The 16,288-nt window shown below is 50.1% G+C and overlaps 10 protein-coding genes across 10 annotated transcripts; 4 read left to right on the forward strand and 6 right to left on the reverse strand.

The window, feature by feature from the left end:
* Positions 1 to 679: 679 nt before the first annotated feature.
* Positions 680 to 2,275, reverse strand: BCR37DRAFT_405253 (uncharacterized protein; the record flags this gene model as incomplete). Its single annotated transcript, XM_040872076.1, has 3 exons — positions 1,873 to 2,275; positions 1,040 to 1,814; positions 680 to 957 (listed from the first exon to the last, which is right to left on the reverse strand). The coding sequence occupies exons 1-3, from the start codon at positions 1,990 to 1,992 to the stop codon at positions 680 to 682; spliced, it is 1,173 nt and encodes a 390-aa protein (XP_040723613.1). The 5' UTR covers positions 1,993 to 2,275.
* Positions 2,276 to 2,761: 486 nt separating this feature from the next.
* BCR37DRAFT_399994 (uncharacterized protein) lies at positions 2,762 to 3,554 on the forward strand (the record flags this gene model as incomplete). The annotated part of the gene is made up of 3 exons (XM_040871793.1): positions 2,762 to 3,079; positions 3,129 to 3,362; positions 3,408 to 3,554. Exons 1-3 carry the CDS (start codon positions 2,903 to 2,905, stop codon positions 3,552 to 3,554), a joined length of 558 nt encoding a protein of 185 aa, XP_040723614.1. The 5' UTR covers positions 2,762 to 2,902.
* A 1,275-nt stretch (positions 3,555 to 4,829) lies between these two features.
* On the reverse strand, positions 4,830 to 5,281 carry BCR37DRAFT_394331 (uncharacterized protein; the record flags this gene model as incomplete). The annotated part of the gene is made up of 2 exons (XM_040871451.1): positions 4,830 to 5,029; positions 5,074 to 5,281. The coding sequence occupies 2 exons, from the start codon at positions 5,279 to 5,281 to the stop codon at positions 4,830 to 4,832; spliced, it is 408 nt and encodes a 135-aa protein (XP_040723615.1).
* Positions 5,282 to 5,776: 495 nt separating this feature from the next.
* Positions 5,777 to 6,300, forward strand: BCR37DRAFT_381870 (uncharacterized protein). Its single transcript, XM_040869773.1, has 2 exons — positions 5,777 to 6,159; positions 6,181 to 6,300. Exons 1-2 carry the CDS (start codon positions 5,981 to 5,983, stop codon positions 6,284 to 6,286), a joined length of 285 nt encoding a protein of 94 aa, XP_040723616.1. The 5' UTR covers positions 5,777 to 5,980; the 3' UTR covers positions 6,287 to 6,300.
* A 176-nt stretch (positions 6,301 to 6,476) lies between these two features.
* Positions 6,477 to 6,751, reverse strand: BCR37DRAFT_381888 (uncharacterized protein; the record flags this gene model as incomplete). Its single annotated transcript, XM_040869774.1, has 1 exon — positions 6,477 to 6,751. A coding segment is annotated over one exon (165 nt), but the record flags the coding sequence as incomplete, so codon positions are not given.
* Positions 6,752 to 6,865: 114 nt separating this feature from the next.
* On the forward strand, positions 6,866 to 7,620 carry BCR37DRAFT_381899 (uncharacterized protein; the record flags this gene model as incomplete). The annotated part of the gene is made up of 4 exons (XM_040869775.1): positions 6,866 to 6,954; positions 7,003 to 7,195; positions 7,268 to 7,423; positions 7,474 to 7,620. Exons 1-4 carry the CDS (start codon positions 6,947 to 6,949, stop codon positions 7,618 to 7,620), a joined length of 504 nt encoding a protein of 167 aa, XP_040723618.1. The 5' UTR covers positions 6,866 to 6,946.
* Positions 7,621 to 8,319: 699 nt separating this feature from the next.
* On the reverse strand, positions 8,320 to 9,082 carry BCR37DRAFT_388603 (uncharacterized protein; the record flags this gene model as incomplete). Its single annotated transcript, XM_040870645.1, has 3 exons — positions 8,320 to 8,543; positions 8,584 to 8,776; positions 8,825 to 9,082. The coding sequence occupies 3 exons, from the start codon at positions 9,080 to 9,082 to the stop codon at positions 8,320 to 8,322; spliced, it is 675 nt and encodes a 224-aa protein (XP_040723619.1).
* Positions 9,083 to 9,315: 233 nt separating this feature from the next.
* On the forward strand, positions 9,316 to 10,019 carry BCR37DRAFT_381953 (uncharacterized protein). The gene is made up of 3 exons (XM_040869776.1): positions 9,316 to 9,353; positions 9,695 to 9,752; positions 9,773 to 10,019. The coding sequence occupies exons 1-3, from the start codon at positions 9,350 to 9,352 to the stop codon at positions 9,960 to 9,962; spliced, it is 252 nt and encodes an 83-aa protein (XP_040723620.1). The 5' UTR covers positions 9,316 to 9,349; the 3' UTR covers positions 9,963 to 10,019.
* An 895-nt stretch (positions 10,020 to 10,914) lies between these two features.
* Positions 10,915 to 12,070, reverse strand: BCR37DRAFT_388604 (uncharacterized protein; the record flags this gene model as incomplete). Its single annotated transcript, XM_040870646.1, has 3 exons — positions 10,915 to 11,204; positions 11,251 to 11,893; positions 11,936 to 12,070. 3 exons carry the CDS (start codon positions 12,068 to 12,070, stop codon positions 10,915 to 10,917), a joined length of 1,068 nt encoding a protein of 355 aa, XP_040723621.1.
* A 3,220-nt stretch (positions 12,071 to 15,290) lies between these two features.
* On the reverse strand, positions 15,291 to 16,245 carry BCR37DRAFT_388605 (uncharacterized protein; the record flags this gene model as incomplete). The annotated part of the gene is made up of 2 exons (XM_040870647.1): positions 15,291 to 15,568; positions 15,612 to 16,245. The coding sequence occupies 2 exons, from the start codon at positions 16,243 to 16,245 to the stop codon at positions 15,291 to 15,293; spliced, it is 912 nt and encodes a 303-aa protein (XP_040723622.1).
* Between the last annotated feature and the right edge of the window lie 43 nt (positions 16,246 to 16,288).

A 16,288-nucleotide genomic window follows, 5' to 3' on the forward strand; every position in this document is an offset into this window, starting at 1 on the left:
GACATACCTTTTTACGCGCATTGCCTGACGTTCACGATCAGTCACGCACACAGAGGTGTCCAATTTGGCACCATTCCCCACTCATTTTCACGTTCCCGACTTTCTCCCGCTCATTCACGCTATGAATTTCTGCCCTTGCCCGCAGATATACGGTGGTGTAGCCATCGCCTTAAACCCACTCAATCCTGCGCGTTCACGCTGTTCTTTGTTTTAAAGGGGCTGCTAAATGTAGGGCTCACCATCACACGTTCCCACGCGCGTTGCCTGATCTTTAAGAACATTCACGCTCACAGCGGAGGCCGATTCACCACCATTTTCCGCTCATTCCCAAGATTCTGTTCTCTTCCCTCTCCTTACGCCATGAAGCCCAGGGCATGCTCATTGAGACACTGTAAGCCCTGTGGTGCAGTTAATGCCTTTTGCCACCCATTCCCGTGCGTTTACTCAATTCTCCATTTTTAAGGGTTGACCAATAAACTTGTCGGTCTGCAGCTAGGAACGACGAAGCTTTCACGCTTGAGCAGCAAGCGAAGAGCATCTCGCGATCCTGTCAGCGTGCATAACACGTTCGGGAACTGTGTATCTCAGGCGCTCAGAGATGTTGGAAAAGCGATGACAAGAGTGAAGCAATAGTTTTATGGACACAGCATTTGATCAGATAGCAGAGGATGTAGGAAGTCTATTCAACCATGTTCTTCGCAATCGAGTCTCGCCTGACAACAACGTAGACAAAAAGAGCAATTTGTGTAGCTGCAAGCTCAAACGAGCAGTAAATTGGTGCGGTTTCCTCAATGTTGCGAAATTTGGTGGACTCGCAGGTGTAAGGATTCTTGGAGGAGCTGCTCACATCCGTCTCGCAAAGCTTCTCTCCTGTCTTCTCGAGCGCGCATGTAATTGGCTGAATTTTAGGCTGCACAAGCCATCGATGCTGGCTTTGTTCAAAGGGCTCGTGATAGGCTGATGTGTTAGTATGAGAAAGACGATGGGTGGAGCACTTTACTCAAAAAGAAAGCGATAAGAGCTACTGTCCTTCTCTGACCTGCTCTTCCCCGTCTGTCGAATTGGATTGGAACCCTCTTCTCACTTGTGCCTTCAATCTGACGGGTCTTCTTCATCAAATGGGTGTCCTTTGGGAAGTGTGTCATACATCTGTCGTTGCCGACATGCATGACCTCTCCCTCATCTTTCTTACACAATACCGTATGCTCCTGCCCGTCGAGAGCCGGTAAATTGATACAAACCTCATCTTCATTGCAATTTGACCACAGCTCAACATCCTGTTCGATATTATCACCACACTGAAAACGATATTCTGTCGGATCTGGTGGAACTTGCTGTTCATCGTCCTCTGGAGTACACCAAGCTCCGAAGAATTCAGTGCCTTCAGGACAACGTATTTCCGGCACACGAGTCTCTCGTTTCTGTAACACTGACAAGTTTGCATTGCTACTGTGAGTCCTGTCACGAATCGACGACACTGGAGACTGGTTGATTCGTTGAAAAACGTCCATGATTGAATCCCATGCCTCAGTTGGAAACTCGGCCATCGCTACTTTGATAGTGATTTTTTGAAAGTCAGAACCCGACTCCTTTTTCAGCTGCGACTGCACCTTGAATCCAGAGATTTGCGCCGTCAAGGACCCAATAAAAATTCGCTGGTCTCTCTGCTGCAGATTCCAAGCAATGCACGTCAAGTACCCTAGCATGAGCATGCAAATGATAAGTTTGCAGACGTCATTGATGCGTTTACGTTGCGGGAGAAGAGCGCCACCTCGCGCAAAGAACATCTGCTGTGTTGATTTCAAGACTTGAACCTGCCAACGCCAGACTTTTGGCTTGTTTAGTGTGTCAATTGCAAAGGGCGATGCAAACCGGATAGATTTCCGGCGTCCCAAATCGTTTGCACAATGCCTTGATGCACGTGACGGGACGAAGCATATCTCCTCTACTTTGATCGGCAGGACAGCCTGACAGTGTTAATTCCTTCATCATGAAGCCCGATGTAGCCTCGCCCTTTGCGAATGGCTACATACGCGACAAAACTGCGTCGCTGCGCATGGATGTTGCAGCTATTTATGCAAATTTCTGTGACAGTCGCCGAGAATCACATGTTCACTGCTGCATGGACAACACATCGGTGGCAGTCTCAAGAAAAGCCTTTCGCGGCTGATAACGCGATGAAATACGAAATACTGAGGCGGTGAGATACATGGGCTACAAATGGTTGGCTATGTCGTTAGTGACAAACAAGACTCAATTGATGCGTGACACACTGGCGATAACCCTACGGGAAATCGCTGATGAATACAGGTGCACACTACTGACTCGCTGATGACACGCAGGTGATCAATCGGCATTGCTGGTAAATACTGGAGCAAGCCGGAAAACCACTTCTAGACGCTGGTCAAGAACCGGCGCTCGACGGAAGACAAAAAGATGATGCTGGTGATAACTGTTGCCTGCACTCTAGCTACATATATAGATAGCACATCCAAGCAGACACATATGCATACGATGGCATTTGTCTATTTCATGCTCAATGATTGAACTTGAAGCAATCTTTACGACGTGTACCAAACCGCAAAAGTCCTCGATCCGAATAGCAAGATACCCCGCATATGAGACCATCGTTTTGAATGCGGTAGCTCTCTGCTATACATCGAGAGCGTCCTGTTCTCAAGACTTCAAGAAGCCAGAAGGTCGAATGCTGGTGCGATGTACTGTTGTGAAGTTGACTTTAAGATTTGAAACTTTTGCTACTCTTCAACTCTCTCAGTTAGCTATAGACTACAGGACGCTTCATAGTCGCTGGACACGCAAGTGCTCCACTCTAGACGCGTATCTCTGCAGTATTTACCTTGATTCTGTCTCTCAAGTATGTCTGCCTAGCAAAGTCAGATCAATGCTGCCCTGCATAGATCAGCGAGGCAATCCTGTCAGCGGGAAACAACGCGACCATGCCGAGCCGAGGAAGTCAGTCCGTCATCTTCAACGGGACTCCTCGTCACCCGCTAGGGCACAAGCGAATTGGATCTCCATGGTCATCTTTCAGCATGGCGCCAAGAACTTGCAAGTCGCCGTACGTGACGACGTCCAACAATCTACGCATCGTCCCCTACTGACAACAGCAATCGAGGCACAACAAGCGTTTGGCACAGGCAGAGGCTGAGCATCAAGAGACTGACGACGAGAATGACTTGCAGACACGTCAAGGACCACGCACCTTACGACACATTGCGCCAGGCCGTGAGGAAGACGAGGACATACAGGCACGTCAAGGACCGCGGACTACACGGAACATCGCGTCACGCCATGACAAAGACGGTGACAGCGATGCAGAAGCTCCACGACCACGTCGTACGGTACACTCATTCTTCGCTGGTCTTGATTCATACTGACTACTACAGGGCAAACGCGACCGGCCGATGACAGCGAAAGCTCAGCTTCTCCAGGCTGCAGCGAATAATAGGAAACTCCGCGCCTTCACCGCCAGCGAGGTGGAACCAGCGCGGGACCGTAGCAAGCGTGCAAGGCACCTTTCACGACAGTTGTAAGGTAGACGTAATAAGCTTTCCTTGTTCTAGAGCTATCCCTAATCCATGCAAAACCCTGACTCGCCACCTGCAGCTCGCTGCAAATTCGTCACCAGCGATCGCCGGTTGTCACTCGTCGATCATCAGTTTACTACGAGTCCATCACCGCGTATGCCACCACGTCAGTCTTCCGTTGATCATCGACTAACCAGCCGAGGAAATTTCCCGTAGGGTGATCGAGTGGCAAGGGGCTTTTGCAGGTGACGAGCACGTAGTGGGCTGCAGGTGGCGAAACGGGGCTCTGAATTAATCAGGAATAGCTCGAGAGCAAGGAAGACTTAATGGGCCTTCCCTCCAACTGTTGTGCGAAGAATCTTACACGCTTGCAACGCGATCATGCTTGTTTCACCTCGCCGGCAAGGGCATTCACAGCAGCCTGAAGCAACTGAACCTTTGTCGACGTTGGTCGGTTGTGTTTGACCTGTAGCAGTTTGTATATTGCAATAAAAGTGATAGCAGAAGAAGTGACTCGTGTGACCTGGTTGTGAAAGTAGCAAATCGCTGTCGACGTCTTGTTTCTCGGTTGACGCTGTGTTTTGTGCCTCGCGACATGCTTGTTATGCCTGCGTGTCATCGTCTTGCTTGTGGCGTGGCGCAGTGTTTTGTGCTTTGCATCGTGCTTGCTGGGGCTGCATGTCACTCTCGCCGTCCGTCTCTTGCTGCTCAGCCTCTGACAGGCGCTTATTGTACCTCGATTCCTATTGTCAGTAGATTACCGTTGCATAGGTTGATGGGCGTCATCACGTATAGCGACTTGCAGTTTCTTGGCGTCATGTCGCTGGATTGTAGACTCACGACTTGCAGTACCGACCGACGAGCAGTCAGTATGCGAAGAAGAGGCAGACAGACCACGCAAGTCAAGCACCAACTCAGTGCTGTAGCGGCTGTCGGCATGTGCCATGTGGTTGCAACCATTGTCGACATGCATCATCCCGGTTGAGCCGTGATGCTGGCAAGGGCACCCAGCTCTTCATGTCCTTGTTGCTCGATAGACGTGCACAAGCCTGGCACTGTGCACCGTTCGAGTGTTACGAGCTTGCGGACGAGAGCCGGGCCTGCTTCATCTCACTTGTCGCAACTCTGAGACGCAAGAGGCATGCAACTTTGCCAATGTACTCAAAGCTGCCGTTCATTCTTGCTAGAGGTAGAGAACTCTGCAAATGCTCCAGTAGTGCTGTTAGTGTACTGGTGCTTGATGTTACGAACTGACTGAGACAAGAGCCAAGTGAGCAGTCGTTACTCATACGTCAATTCAAGCTGGCTCAGGAGACGATCCACAACGCTTTGTGACTTGAAGAGCGCCACGTTCCTGTAGTACAGGTCACGCTTTGTACTTTTGACATCGCGTACGAGTCCTTCGTAGATGCTCACCAGTAGACAGATCACCTGTGCTAGACTTGTCAGACGCGTCTTGCTTGAGAGCTCGTATTGAATGTCTCTTTTTTGCCAAATGTAAGGACGCGTTGCTGGCGCTCCGTACGAAGTCGGATAGACTGGGTGGCGTGATCAAAGTATGTCTCTTCCTTGGAAGCCCTTGTCAACGTGATTGAAGGGACGTGTCCAGCTGCAATCGTACGAAGGACAGACAACAGACTTGTATGCAGTCGATCAGCCAACCCTTGCTTGCGCGTCTGTAGCGATGCAACCAACGCTAGCGCTGCATCAGTCGGGACTGCCTGTGCACTCATGTCTGGTTGGCTCACTTGACACTCTTGCTGATCTTGAGCGCTCGAGCTTGAGAAGCAGACGATTGTGTTTGTATTCAGAGCTCAGGAAGACTTCTTGGCATACGACGACTGTGTTGTCTTTGAAGCTTAAGAGCGCGACTGACTCAGGCTCCAAGCGTCTATACGCAAAAGAAGTGCTCCACGAAGCTTTAGAACACTAGACTCGATCTCTAGCCTCAACTAGGGTGGCAGACGAGCTCTGTTATATTGAGCTGCGATCAGAGACATGCTTGAGAGTGTGGATGTCTGTCTGCCCTACGGAAAATTTACCGGAGTGTACCAGAGCCAACTGGCGGATTACCGTGAGAAATTTTCCGAGCACGGCGGATTACCGGAGCCAACCGACTTCCAAACTTGCACACCGGAGGAAAACCAGCGGATATGAAGAGGCGGATCACTGAGCCACGCTAAAAGGCAGACAACACACAAGTCAATCACTGTTATCAAGTGATCAGAGGCCAACATCCGCTCATAATCAAATCTAGAAAGCTATTTATACTGGATTCGATAGCCCTTAGCTATCCATAAAGAGTGCTTCTGCTCTCGTAAGCGTCGTTTTCGCTTAAGCAGCTTGCCCGCTCTTTTCTTGTCAAGCTCTGTTCTCCCAAATAGGCCAATTGGTCCAAGAAGACGGCAAACTGGTACAATGACCTGCAATATATGTCCTTGCTTGCTGAGAGACTTTGCGCCGCAGGACAACTTGGTCTTCAAGACCTTGATGATCGCAAAATGCCTGCTATCGTGTTCAAACAGATAGAGAACTTCCCCATAGCTCACTATGTCATTGTCGTCAACCTCAGGGGCTTCATGCGTCGGCTCACTGAACGCGACCTCGCTTCGTGAATGGAGGTCATTCGCAGCACACTTCACAACGAAGATCTTTGTGGTGCTCTGTCGACTGGCCACTTGACACCTTGGCCACGCTCACACCTTGGCGTTTGTAGGCTGAGAACTGGAAGAGTGTAGCGCTAGCGAATCTTGAGAATCGTCGACTTTGGCGTTTTGCTTCACTCTTGTCTTGTCACTTCAGGACGAGATGGGATAACCAGCACACGCATCTGCTCTGCACCGTCTTGCTGCTTGTAGACAACACCTCACTGTCCTTGAGCTGACACACGCTCGAGCCTGTAGGATCTCAGACTGCTCCATCACTCTATCAAGACATGTCCTCCTCTACTCGCGTGAGCAGTGCACGCCACAAGCTCGATACCTTCGACTGACCTAGATAGGAAGAGGAGTCTCCCACAGACAGTCTGGACGACTACAACAGGCTCGCAGGATCAATTGAGCGAATCGATATACCATTAAGATCCAAGCGCATGTCGCATGGCGTCTCCAGAACTGATAGTCCTTCTACAAAGACACTACGACTCGCCATGGGACTCTGGCCACGAACGCCATTGCGCGACGCTACCTGGAACCAGATCACGGCACACACACGGTACCTGATGAACACCCACCAGATCGTAGTCGATGCGCAAGGTAGGACGGTCACTTGGCGCCACCGCAACGTCGGGAAGCTTCAGACAGTCATCCACAAGTTGGAAAAGGCCTTCCCTGTCCTGGAACGAGCTCATGGACATTGGATTGCCTTGACCATCTGTCAGCACCACGCGAAGGTGGTCAATGAAGCGGTGAGAGTGTCCCTGTACCTTGCAAGCTCTTGACTGACGCACCCACAGACGCGCAAAGCGAAAGTCTACAGAGAGAAGACTACTGCTGCTGCTCCCCAAGACGATGACCTCAGCAACGCGCACGACGTTGTCCATGGAGCGTCATCTGCTCGCGTCGATGACGAGAACACTCGCTGCGAGACACCCGCTTCCGTCCTCTCTGAAGACGATGATATTGACGAGGCTGCATCGAGAGTTGTGGGTTTCTCCTTTTGCCTGATGTACCTCACTAACATATTCAGTTGCAGCCAACTTCGTCTCAGCACAATGTGAGCCTATCATGGGGAGAAAACATTGGCTAACAAGATGTAGCGTCAAGCAAACAAGAATGTGCATGTTTCCAAGGCAAGTCCGTCCCATCTTTGATGTTATAAGACTGACCAGTGGCCAGAAGTCAAGCAAAGATCGATCCACCTCCTCGTCTCGCAAGGTATACACTTCTGCTATTCCTACCATGACATACTAACGATGCATTTCTAGTCCGGAAGAACATCAAAGCTATCACGCAGAGCACAGGACGCTGAGCAAGGCAGCGCTACTATGACCAAGGCCAAGACTGCAGCATCACAAGCAAAAACGGCGCACAAGTCTGCCAAGAAGGCCAAGAAAGCGGCAGCACGTCTGTAGTGTGTCGTAGATGGTCTAGTTGCTACACCTACTGTCGCTACAGCATCTATTGAGCTCCCCGTTGGCAGGTGGTATCCTCTGGTAATCCTCCGGTTGGCTCTGGTAAAGGCGTGCTTATTTCCGCCGGTAGTCTGCTGGTATTACTGCGCCTGCAGAGTTAGGAATTTTCCGCCGGTATTCCGCCGGTATTACTCTGGTAATTTCCGCCGGTAATCTGCCGGTCCAAATTTTCCGTAGGGCGGTTGCAGGCTGGTCGATACTCGAATGCCTCAGATGCCCTACGGAAAATTCGGACCGGCAGATTACCGGCGGAAATTACCAGAAGAATACCGGCGGAATACCGGCGGAAAATCCCTAACTTCGCAGGCGCAGTAATACCAGCAGACTACCGGCAGACTACCGGCAGACTACCGGCGGAAATAAGCACGCCTTTACCAGAGTCAACCGGAGGATTACCAGAGGATACCACCTGCCAACGGGTGAGCTCAATAGATGCTCTAGCGACAGTAGGTGTAGCAACTAGACCATCTACGACACACTACAGACGTGCTGCCGCTTTCTTGGCCTTCTTGGCAGACTTGCGCGCCTTTTTTGCTTGTGATGCTGCAGTCTTGGCCTTGGTCATAGTAGCGCTGCCTTGCTCAGCGTCCTGTGCTCTGCGTGATAGCTTTGATGTTCTTCCGGACTAGAAATGCATCGTTAGTATGTCATGGTAGGAATAGCAGAAGTGTATACCTTGCGAGACGAGGAGGTGGATCGATCTTTGCTTGACTTCTGGCCACTGGTCAGTCTTATAACATCAAAGATGGGACGGACTTGCCTTGGAAACATGCACATTCTTGTTTGCTTGACGCTACATCTTGTTAGCCAATGTTTTCTCCCCATGATAGGCTCACATTGTGCTGAGACGAAGTTGGCTGCAACTGAATATGTTAGTGAGGTACATCAGGCAAAAGGAGAAACCCACAACTCTCGATGCAGCCTCGTCAATATCATCGTCTTCAGAGAGGACGGAAGCGGGTGTCTCGCAGCGAGTGTTCTCGTCATCGACGCGAGCAGATGACGCTCCATGGACAACGTCGTGCGCGTTGCTGAGGTCATCGTCTTGGGGAGCAGCAGCAGTAGTCTTCTCTCTGTAGACTTTCGCTTTGCGCGTCTGTGGGTGCGTCAGTCAAGAGCTTGCAAGGTACAGGGACACTCTCACCGCTTCATTGACCACCTTCGCGTGGTGCTGACAGATGGTCAAGGCAATCCAATGTCCATGAGCTCGTTCCAGGACAGGGAAGGCCTTTTCCAACTTGTGGATGACTGTCTGAAGCTTCCCGACGTTGCGGTGGCGCCAAGTGACCGTCCTACCTTGCGCATCGACTACGATCTGGTGAGTGTCTATCAGGTACCGTGCATGTGCCGTGATGTTGTTCCAGGTAGCGTCGCGCAATGGCGTTCGTGGCCAGAGTCCCATGGCGAGTCGTAGTGTCTTTGTAGAGGGACTATCGGTTCTAGAGACGCCATGCGACGTGCGCTTGGATCTTGATGGTATATCGATACGCGCAAGAGATCCTGCGAGCCTGTTGTAGTCGTCCAGACTGTCTGTGAAAAACTCCTCTTCCTATCTAGGTCAGTCAGAGGTATTGAGCTTGCAGCGTGCGCTGCTCACGCTAGTAGTGAATAACCTGTCTTGAGAAGACTCAGAAAAGTGATCGAGCACCTTCAGATGCCACAGGCTCGGATGTGTAAGCTCAAGGACAGTGAGGTGTTGTCTACAAGCAGCAAGACGGTGCAGGGCAGATGCGTGTGCTGGTCATCCCATCTCGTCCTGAAGTGATAAGACAAGAATGAAGCAAAACGCCAAAGTCGACGATTCTCAAGATTCGCTAGCGCTACACTCTTCCAATTTTGAGCCTACAAACGCCAATCTGTGATCGTGACTAAGATGCGAAGTGGCTAGTCGTCAAGGCACCACAAAGATCTTCGTTGTGAAGTGTGCTGCGAGTGGCCTCCGTTCACGAACGAAGGCCGCATTCAGTGGGCAGACGTATGAAGCGTCTGAGGTTCACGACAATGCAATATTGAGCTATAGAGAATTGCTCTGTCTCTTTGAACATGACGGCAGGCATTTTGCGATCATCAAGGTCTTATCAAGGTGTTGAAGACCATATCGTCATGCGGCGCAAAGTCTCTCAACAAGCAAGGACACATATTGCAGGTCATTGTGCCAGTTTGGCGTCCTCTTGAATGAACTGGCCAATTTGAGAGAACAGGGCTCGACAAGAAAAGAGCAGCAGGCAAGCTGCTTAAGCGAGAACGGCGCTTACGAGAGCAGAAGCATTCTTTATGGGTAGCTGAGGGCTATCGAATCCAGTATAAATAGCTTCTAGATTTGATTATGAGCGGATGTTGGCCTCTGATCACTTGATAACAGTGATTGACTTGTGTGTTGTCTGCCTTTTAGCGTGGCTCAGTGATCCGCCTCTTCATATCCGCTGGTTTTCCTCCGGTGTGCAAGTTTGGAAGTCGGTTGGCTCCGGTAATCCGCTGTGCTTGAAAAGTTTCTCACGGTAATCCGCCGGTTGGCTCTGGTACACTCCGGTAAATTTTCCGTAGGGCCGGATGTCGTCGATACATACGGTCAACTACCGCCTTCCAAGCCAAAATAGTAGTCGCCATCAGCGAGGAGTGTAGTTTGGCCCTCTCTACTGGCTGCATGGAGCCATCACGATGCCATCTCTGGTGTTGGGTATCGATAGAGGAGTCAAGGTGGTCTCGCAAGAGCTATTGGCAAAGTGTTGCTTCCTTATGGATCAGGTCTGTCTTGAGCATCTTTGGTCAGAGATACACAATGAGAGAAATTCTCCCTAGGCAGGACTCGGAGAAAATGATTAAGGACATCCTTAGCGTTCACGGATTCAAAGGCCAGTGCTAGGCTGCATCTCGCCGATCAAGTAAGATCACTCAAGCTTGTTTATGCCAGAATTATCAGCGAGAGGAAAGCTGTTCTGTCCGCGGCCGGGATGTCAGAGAGCAATGTGGTTCCAAAGCACTGAGCAGTCTTCCACAATACCAGCGTAGTCTGGTCAGGCACCAGTGAAGCCTTATAGAGGTTGCCGTAATCTGCGCACAAGGATATGGCAACGTCGCAAATTCACATCGGCCAAGGCCCATACTTATGCACAGGTGGACAGCTCGTCAATTGCATGGCTTACTTGCTCAGCTACTAAAGCTACTAGCTGTTGGGCTTCTTGGACTCTCGTGGCAACCCTGATAAGGCGCCAGACTTGGCCAGAGTTGCTATCATCATCCTACCAATGTCTTCGAAACTGGGTCACGCCAAACAAGGACGGAAACAAAGATGGCAATCTGAGTGGCTGCAAGTTCAAAAGTGCAGCCAATCAACGAATTTGGCTCGATGTCGTGCAACTTGGTGGACGTACAATGAAACTTATCCTTGGATGTGCTGCTCAAATCTGTTTCGCAAAGCTTTTCGCCAGTCTCCTCGAGTTTGCATGTGATCGGCTGCACTCCAGGCAACACAAGCCACTGCTGCTGGGAGACTTCGACAGGTTTGTGATAGGCTGCTTCGTTAGCTGTACGAAACAAAGTGACGGGTTGATCACATGCATGATCACTTACTCGTAAGGAAAGCAGTCAAGACTGCATGTCGCGTTCGGCTCGGAGCTGATGATTTCCTGCCTTTTGTCCTTATACTCACACTTTGCGTACTTGATCCCTCGACACGTTGCTGGTGCTTCATGTAATGCGTAGTGGAGTGTTTTGCGGTGATATCTTCATCATCTCTCGCGTCTTCCACTTCGCCAGAATTCGACAGACATGCGATCCCCTGATTATTCTCCATGTCCGGGTCGTGGTTCTCGATGCATACTTCGCCTTGGAAGCATGAGTCACGGCGTATCCCCACCCCATCCCCAACGCACTCTAAAATGTAATCTCGCGGCCGGACGGGAACGCACCACGCACGACTGACTTGCAATGGCGGATCATGTTCCCAACACTGGAAATCAGGAATTCTCAGATTTCGCTTTTGCAGAACAGGCAAATGAACATCGTTGCTGTGGTTGAATGCTCGCATCGGAAAGAACGAAGAGTCGTTGGCTGGTCCAAAAGCTTGAACAACGGCATTCAATGCATCAGGCGGTAGAAGCTCCATCGCTTCTTTGATCGACAGTTCCTGAAAGGTGGAGGGAGGCACTTGATGGGAGTACAACTGTGAACTTGTTGCAAATGGTGTTTCTACCGTGGACGAAGTTGCATAACGCTGCCCGAGTTCCAAATACAGAGTGCCAAAGGCAATGCATACCAGCATGCAAAACAAAAGCTTACAGATGACCTTGTAGCCGATGAACATGGGCAACTGGCTTCCAACTCGAATGGCCTTCATTTCGTTGTGATGTCTGGGTATCGAACAGGACACGGCATTGGTTTGACGTGGCATCTTTTGCTTGCTTCTCTTCCGACGGGGTCTACAGCGCGAATTGGCCCATCACATTTTGCCCGCAACAGGATTGGTCTTCAATGTATCTCCATCGTCAAGTTTCACTTGTCCTTCATCAAAGAGCCCAATCTTATTGGCCAATAGCCTGCTTGTTTGTCGCTTGGGAGGCAAAATTAGTTCTTACCCCTTGGTCTTGTTCGTATTTGGCTAATTTGGCTAGAATGGGAAGCTGTGTCGGATGACTCTCGGCTGCAGGAATGTGCGTTTGCAAGAGTGTGTTCGTATAGCGAATGAGATGGTGAGGGTAATGTAGGAAATAGTGTATGGCAACATGTCGGTACGTTACACCATTCTTGGGATAGTCCTATGCTGCTCAAAGTTTCGAAAATGGCTGGGAGGTGTATATCTCAGGCGCTCGGAAAAGTTGGCAGAGCGACGGCAAGTCTGAAGCAGTGATTTTATGACTACAGCACTTGATCAGCTGCAGATCGCAAAGGGCGCATGAATTTTAGAAAACGATGCCCTTTACAATCGAGTCGCGCCAGATGACAACGTAGACAGAGAGAGTGATTTGTGTAGCTGCAAGCTCAAACGAGCAGTGAGTTGGTGAGGTTTCTTCAATATTGTGAAACTTGGTGAACTCACAGGTGTAAGGATTCATGGATGTGCTGCTTATATCCGTCTCACAAAGCTTCTCTCCTTTCTTTTCGACTGCGCATGTGATTGACTGAAGTTTGGGCTGCACAAGCCATCGATGCTGGCTTGCTTCGACAGGCGCTTTAGTGATGAGAGAGATGTGGTTACTGCAAGAACACACATCGAAGCGAGCAACACGCGAGCGGCGCACAACGTCCCGGTGCGAGGCTAGTGCACGAGTATTCAGCACCAAGGATATGAAGAGCTGATAACCCTTGCGAGCATCGCGGTTCTAATCGGGTCGATGCATGTCGACACTGGTTGCGGTCGGATCGCATATGCTGTCAGCGGCGACAGGACTAAGGTTTGCGCTGGGCTTGCGAGGTCTGTCTGCATTTGCTTGACATACTGACGACTTTTCGGTCGGCAACACAAGTGGTAAGTCTACATCGCAGCGGTGCGATCATTCTTTTTATCGTCAAGCTTCGCGCCGTGGTCTAGCAGTCTGATGTCATGGAGTTCCCAAGCGATACATCACCCAGTCAAGCTTTGCTGCACGAGACAGCGTTTCAGTCCAATTTTGATCTCGAAGAAACACTACTCTGACTCCTTGCTGTGCCTAGTCATCGTTTGCAATCGTTATCACATCTTCACGCTCAGGCCCGGTCATGGGCTTGGCCCCATAATTCTGTGCTCGCCCAGTCCCACAAATTCCCGCATGTCCCTGCAAATTCACGCGCACTCGCTCCCCAGAGAAAAAGCTCTTGTAGGGTGATGGATTTATTGAACGATTAAAAGCAGAACTTGCTGTACGGAGACATGCCATGACCGAGGCTCCTGGAAGCAAAAGGATACTGCAGTTTTGCACTACAATTGGCTCATTGGTCTTCAAGAGCTACTACGACTTCTCGGACCTGATGATTTCCAACAAAGTGGAGTGTGTACTTGTGTTGGCTTACATCTCGTGACGTGGTCTGTGACCGGGGCTTGAGTGAGAATTACCAAATGAGATCAGTGTACAGGACAATTGAGTGTTAAAGAGTATATGTGAGCGCAGAGGGATGATTTGCTCTAGATCTCTCCTAAAGAAGTATAATAACGGTTTCTAAGACATCTAACATATCACTTCTTGACTTTGGCAGGAATTGTTGAGCAAGGCGTGAGACGTTACCCCTCTCGGAATGAGCCGACGCAGACACACTATATAACAGGCCATCTGCTCTCTCTGATCTAGTAACTCATTTGGTGTTTCACTCCAGTGCTTGTTCGTTCACTCAGATAAACAACGGGACTGTTAACGGGAACTGTTACGGGACTGTTAATCTGTTATTTATCTGAGTGAACGAACAAGCACTGGAGTGAAACACCAAATGAGTTACTAGATCAGAGAGAGCAGATGGCCTGTTATATAGTGTGTCTGCGTCGGCTCATTCCGAGAGGGGTAACGTCTCACGCCTTGCTCAACAGGAATTAGAAGTCAGGAGTTGTCTTTGATCGCATTCCCGTTGAGCCAAATGTGACTAGTCCCTAGAGGACACCGCTGCAGCTCTTGAAACCCCGAACCCAAGGCCTCATTAGGAGTCAGTGCTCGTCAGGAGACACCTCCTGGACCCAACTTCGAATCCCGCAGAATCTCGAAGCTCATTTATAAAATTCTTATCTAACAGTCTTCAATAGTCTTTCCAACGAAATTGTAACCAACACGCTGCTTTAAACCTCGCATCCGACCTTCCCGCACCCCATGCTCTAGCAACTCATCGCGGCTCTTCTACCTTCTGCCCTTCTACGACGCTTATCACCTCAGCACGTTGCCTATCGTCCCGTGCCTAGCGTCCTCGTCTCTGTTAACGATCACGTTGTTGTTACTCGCTCTCTTACTCGTCGACGACGTCCACCACGTCGTCCCTTGTTCTGCCTCGTCCTTATCTTGCAGCTCGGACATATCCACTGGGCCCATGCAATCTCACTTCCCCTCTTCTTTCACTGTTGCTGAGAATCGGCTCCCGTGGGCTCCATCGCAATCATCGCAATCCGCTCTCATGCTGGTACCTGGTAGACATAAGTAGGCAGCCTTCCGCTGTCTTGTTCCTTAGTTTACAATTTCTATTCTTGTCACCTACATCTCGTCCAAGTCCTGTCTTCAGCACAAGCATTCGTCCTGTCCTGTTCGCCCTCCATTACAGAAATAGCCCCTTCAGTTGGCCGTTAGCATGTGTTCATTTGCCACTAGATTCGAGTTTGCGAGACTTCTCCTGGAACCATACGTATTTGGCCGTTGTGGCCAGAACCGTCAGCCGTGTAGGTCCTGGTGGGAAGACTCTCAGCTACAGAATCTTGAGCGTGCGTGTGCAGTGCTCGCGCTAGGAAAGAACTGGTAGTAATGCTATAGAAAGTGCACTCAGTGAATGGTAACACACAAATGCGCTACAATATCCTTGGGACAATTCTAAGCTGTTCAGAGTGTAAAAGATTAGGAAAGGTATGGCTTAGGCGCTCACAGAAGTCTGGAGAGCGATGAGGAGTAGCGCGAAGCAGTGTTTTTGCAAATGGAGCACTTGATCAAATCGCAAAGGATGCATGATTCTTAGCCAACGATGCTCTTTGCAATCGAGTCGCGCCAGACCACAACGTAGACGAAGAGAGCAACTTGGGTAGCGGCGAGCTTGAACGAGCAGTCAATTTGTGCGGTTTCCTCAATAATGTGAATGTTGGTGGACTCGCAGGTGTAAGGATTCTTAGATGAGCTGCTCACATCCGTCTCGCAAAGCTTCTCTCCTGTTTTCTCGAGCGCGCATGTGATTGACTGAAGTTTGGGCTGCACAAGCCATCGAGGCTGGCTTGCTTCGAAAGGCTTGTTAGCGGCTGATGTATCAGTATGAGAGACACGAGAGACGGAAAACCTTACTCAAAATGAAAGCGGTAATAGCTACCGCCCTGTGTCGACCATTTTGTCCTTTGTTGGATTTGATAGACGCCTTCGTCGTACTTGTGCCTGCGATCTGACGAGCGCTCGCCTTGGTATGAGTTCTCCCGGTGTAAACTGTCACATCTTCGTCACTGCCAACATCATCGATCTCTGGAATGTCCTCGCACACTACTGTTGTTTGATGACGCGGATGGCCATCGGCAGCGTCTATAGTGACACAGACTTGGTCAGCTTCGCAAAATCTATTAGAACCAACGGCTCCGCACAAGACAATATATTCACGTCGATCGGGCCGGATCCCAGGGAACGCGGGATTGACAAGTCGAGCACACCAGGCACCACCGAAGATACCTTCAGCACAAGACATATCTGGCACATGGGTCTCTCGCTTTCGTATCACAGGCAAGATGGGATTGCTACTGTGTTTCCCGTAACGAACCGATGCCGATGAAGACTGGTTGATAAGATGATGAACTTCCATGATTGAATCCCAGGCCTCAGTTGGAAACTCGCCCTTCGCTGCTTCGAAAGTAATTTCTTGAAATTCAGAAGCCGACTCCCTCTCCAGCTGCGACTGCGACTGCAACTTGGATCCAGAGATTAGTGCCGTCATGGATGAAGCAGCGAATCGCTGTTTCAGCTGCTGCAGGCTCAAA

The sequence above is a fragment of the Protomyces lactucae-debilis genome, assembly GCF_002105105.1.
Source record: "Protomyces lactucae-debilis strain 12-1054 chromosome Unknown BCR37scaffold_16, whole genome shotgun sequence".
In the NCBI taxonomy this organism is placed as follows: Eukaryota; Fungi; Ascomycota; class Taphrinomycetes; order Taphrinales; family Protomycetaceae; genus Protomyces; species Protomyces lactucae-debilis.

Coding starts and splice junctions, on each gene's coding strand:
- BCR37DRAFT_381870 (XM_040869773.1), top strand. CDS start 5,981: ATGTCCTTGCTTGCTGAGAGACTTTGCGCCGCAGGACAACTTGGTCTT.